Below are 4,039 nucleotides of genomic sequence, written 5' to 3'. Positions count from 1 at the left end.
ATGGAGTGTCTTTAAAAGCCCCTCTTTTGTGCAGAACTACTTCCTTCCGCCACAGATTTAAATCTAAAGTTGACAGTTTAACAGCTGAGCCCCAGTCTCCGTTACTAATTCCAAAACGTCACTTTAGAGCTAGTAACGAAGGAATGATGAGTTGCTTCATTGAAAGCTTATTGTATTACTGTAGTAAAAGCTTGCTGTATTATGTAGAGTAAAGTATTATGAGAGAGAGATGGACTAAGCGAGTGTGATACAACTAAAGGATGCGTCACTTCCTGTTTGTTGCTGCCGTGTGTTTTGAGTTTGTGCTCCGTCAAGTTAATTCTTTATCGTCTATTTTTTATCTTAAAATCAATTTTATACACCATCATTTTCATTTCTATATCGTGTGAATATATCCCCTATCGTATTCTACAACAAAAACAATCAGAGCGCCTTGTTATCACTAGTTTTATTTTGATTTCCCGAGTCCGCTATTAGCATATAGCCTGCTAGCATCGCCAGCGTGGTTGCCGCTAATCTCGCTTACATTGCTAATACTCTATTCACACACATTACCATTGTTTTACTCACTGTTACTTGCTTTGATGGCGGATGCATGTCTACCTTTGAGTGCAGGTGAGGACACGTTGCCTGGAGGCCGTGGAGAAGCAGATCCGCGACCTGGTGGAGAGGCAGACCCAGCTGAGAGAGCGGAGAGCCGTGCTGGAAACATCCTGGGCTGACGCTCACAAGTCCGGGGTAAGTATACAGCGCGCTGCTAACTCTCCCACCACCTGGCCTAGGTAATCCGCAAACATAGAACCTGCAAACACAAAGTAACATAAGCAATAATGCGGCAACCAAAGACCACAGGGTATAAATACAGGTGAGCTGAGTATCTCTTAATCACACACAGCTGAGGTTATCAGAGCAAAGGGTGATGGGAACTGAAGTCCACAAGCAATGGGCAATGATCCAGGAGGAGTGTCCTCTGGTGGCTGTCATGGGCACTCATGCAAGTGTCCCAAGTGTCCTACCCGTAAGTCTAAATGCATTTAGGAAATATAGCATTTAAATGGTAATTTTGCTACAGTTTTTGCTTGGAAATTTTAAACATATCTAATCAATTTGGGTAATGCATTTTAATTTTGCAACTTATATAGTGTTAAAATATGTATTTATTTTACACATTAAAACTAGTGTAGGAATTGGAAATGTAAAATATATTATTGAATTTTCATTTTGTACCAAATGTTGCACACATGTATGCGAAAATGTAAATTTAAATACAGAAATACATTACCATTTTGCATATTTTGTTTCAGAATGAATATTGCTGCCCATATGCTTCCCCTTATGTCACCCCCGTCACTTCTATTTATACTTCATATGAGCAGCTATCCCTACATGAAATATACTATTTGTATCAGATAGAATTGAATAGAATAGGCAGAAAAAATTACCTAAAAAGCCTGATTGGATAATAACGATCTGCCCACCAAACTTCGAAACACCAATGTAAAAATGTAGCAACTACTTGAAAATCAAATTGTAAGATGTAAAGATTACTGTTTTATCTTAAGGAATGTAATTAAATAAAAGTACAAGTATTTAGTTTAAATTGCACTAGATCCCGAAAAAAAAAAATTTAAGTATAGGAATCAAGTAAAATTACTCAAGTATTTTATAATATCATATACTGTACGCTTTTTTTTTTTTAGAACATCACCTGTCTTCTTCTTCTTCTTGTTAGTTTTATGGCGGATTGCAACCATGACTTATCAGGTGCATACCGCCACCTACTGTATCGGAGTATGCAGCATGGATTATATCTCAATGAATGCACTTTACATTATAAAAAAAATAAAAAAAAATAATAATAATAAAATAATAATAATTAAAAATAAATAATTAAATAAATAAATATTATAGCACTACTATCTAAATCCTATAATATACCCCTGTATCCTTCAGATATTCCACAACAGCATCCTGTGCATCTTTAACTCCTTCTCCTGTTGTTCCCAAAACACCCTCAAGGTTCCATTTTCTTCCTGTCTGACTTATCTTTTGGTTTAATCTAATCCTCTCTTCCCTATACTTCCTACAATGTAACAACATATGTTCTGCATTTTCTGTGATTTTACATTCCATACATTCATCTGATTTACTTTTACCTAACAAAAACAATGTTTTATTTAACCCTGTGTGGTCAAACCTCAGCCTGGTAACATCACCTGTCTCTGTACATTCTGTTTTGAACAGTTCACCTGTTATAAATATACTAAAATGCATTTGAAATACATTTATTTCATGCTAACTAAACAACAAATACATTTACATATTTATGTGCTTAATAAAAATACCCTGCAATTGTACTTACTTAAAATCTGATAAACTGGAACAACTAATTTTGTGCTTAATGTACCTTAATTGTGAGGCGGTAATGCTGAAGTCCAACTAAAGATATACTAAAGTATACTTACAGATTGTGCTAAAGTGGAACTATTGCAAATATACTTTAGGTACACTTTAAATATCTTGCCTTTAAAGATTGATATTATTCAAAGATCAAACAATCCAGAATGGTGACATTAAAACACATTTTAGGCTTAATATTAAGAAATGTGCATTGTGCAATAATGAAATACTATAAATAAAGTTTAATTATAATTTTTATATCAGTAATGCAAGTCTCGAACGATATGTTAGTAAATATGATAATAGATTTGAACTATTAGTATGATATAAATGTATTTTTAAACATATTACTTTTTTACTAGGGTACCCATACAAAAACTGTTACATATGTACCTCTCTTGCAAAGCATAGGAAAATGAAAACACAAAGATTAAGATGCTTATTACTCTTTTAGAGAATCTAATTTAGTCTTTTACAGAATTATGTTGGTCAGTCTAAAATGTATGACGAAATGAAATATTTGAAGAAATACATTTTTTTTTAATTGAAATTAAGATTTTATCCCTCATTATTCCTGATGTTTGAACTACAGTCCAGATGGTGGTGTTGTGCACTTTTAGCTAGTTCAATCATCTGGTTCAAGAAGAAGAGACTGAAGTTTCTGCACGCTCCAGCACAGGAGGTGGCGCTATGCACTCAATTGTTGTAGGTTTGCCACACAGAGAAGAATCAGATGTTGGAGACGTACAGAGAAAAATTGATTTCAACGATTGTCTTTTAGCAAATTTGATAACATGCTGGCCTTTCTCAGTTGACGGACATATTGATACTCGAAATCTCAGATTTTCTAAATCAAAGCAGGGAAAAGAGAAAAATCAACCGTTTTCACACTTCGACAGAACACGTGGTTAAACTGCACAGCATGATCAAGCCAAGCTCTCTTCAGAAAACATTAAGGTTTTTAAGGCAATAGCAAGGTTTTCAGTCCTCTAATGTGTCTTTTTTTCTTACATATTAGTATGAACCATGTGAATGTGATTACTTTTTGAGATTCTAGATTATTAAGAAGCTAATACCAGCATTAGTCTAAAATGTTAGTGTACGATCGTTCTTAATATGACCAACATCTCTAGCATTTTTTATTTTTTTTGTATTCCTCCACAGTAAAGGTGTAAAGCTAACCTCAGCTATGGCTGTTGAAAGTGATGATGAAGATGACCTTTCCATTAATGGACAAGCCATCAGTGCCAGTGAAGATGAGGTGGGCAACTCTCTTTCAGTTAGATGAGGATGTTATGACCTGCGTACTTGAGATAACGTTAACGTGTTGTTTTCTATTTTTATTATTTGTAAATGTATTCATTTATTTTTGCTAGGTTAAGGTGTCCTTGTTACAGTGTAATTATGCATTTAAGTACTGAGTAATATAAATTAACGTACTTCTTATGCGGTTAGGATTTGGGTTTGGTTTAGAGTTAGTTACATGCAATTATTAATAATATACTGTTATTGCTATATTATGGCTAACACTTTATAGTAAGGTTTCATTTGTTAACATTAGGGATGTAACGATTCACTCAACTCACGATTCGATTCACGATTTTGATTTCACGATTCGATTCGATTCACGATTTTTTTT

The 4,039-nt window shown here is 34.1% G+C and overlaps 1 protein-coding gene across 1 annotated transcript in view; it reads left to right on the top strand.

The window, feature by feature from the left end:
• Positions 1–3,119: 3,119 nt before the first annotated feature.
• Positions 3,120–4,039, top strand: part of LOC107719748 (U3 small nucleolar RNA-associated protein 14 homolog A-like) — a 20,290-nt gene continuing 19,370 nt past the window's right edge. Inside the window, 2 exon segments of the mRNA XM_016527240.1 lie at positions 3,120–3,357; positions 3,565–3,661. Coding sequence (XP_016382726.1) covers positions 3,323–3,357; positions 3,565–3,661 — 132 coding nt within the window. The 5' untranslated portion in view covers positions 3,120–3,322.

Source organism: Sinocyclocheilus rhinocerous, unplaced genomic scaffold (genome assembly GCF_001515625.1).
Source record: "Sinocyclocheilus rhinocerous isolate Xijiao unplaced genomic scaffold, SAMN03320098_v1.1 scaffold571, whole genome shotgun sequence".
Classification (NCBI taxonomy): Eukaryota; Metazoa; Chordata; class Actinopteri; order Cypriniformes; family Cyprinidae; genus Sinocyclocheilus; species Sinocyclocheilus rhinocerous.
The sequence above is the reverse complement of the archived record's forward strand: the minus strand, read 5'-3'. Positions and strand labels throughout refer to the sequence as shown.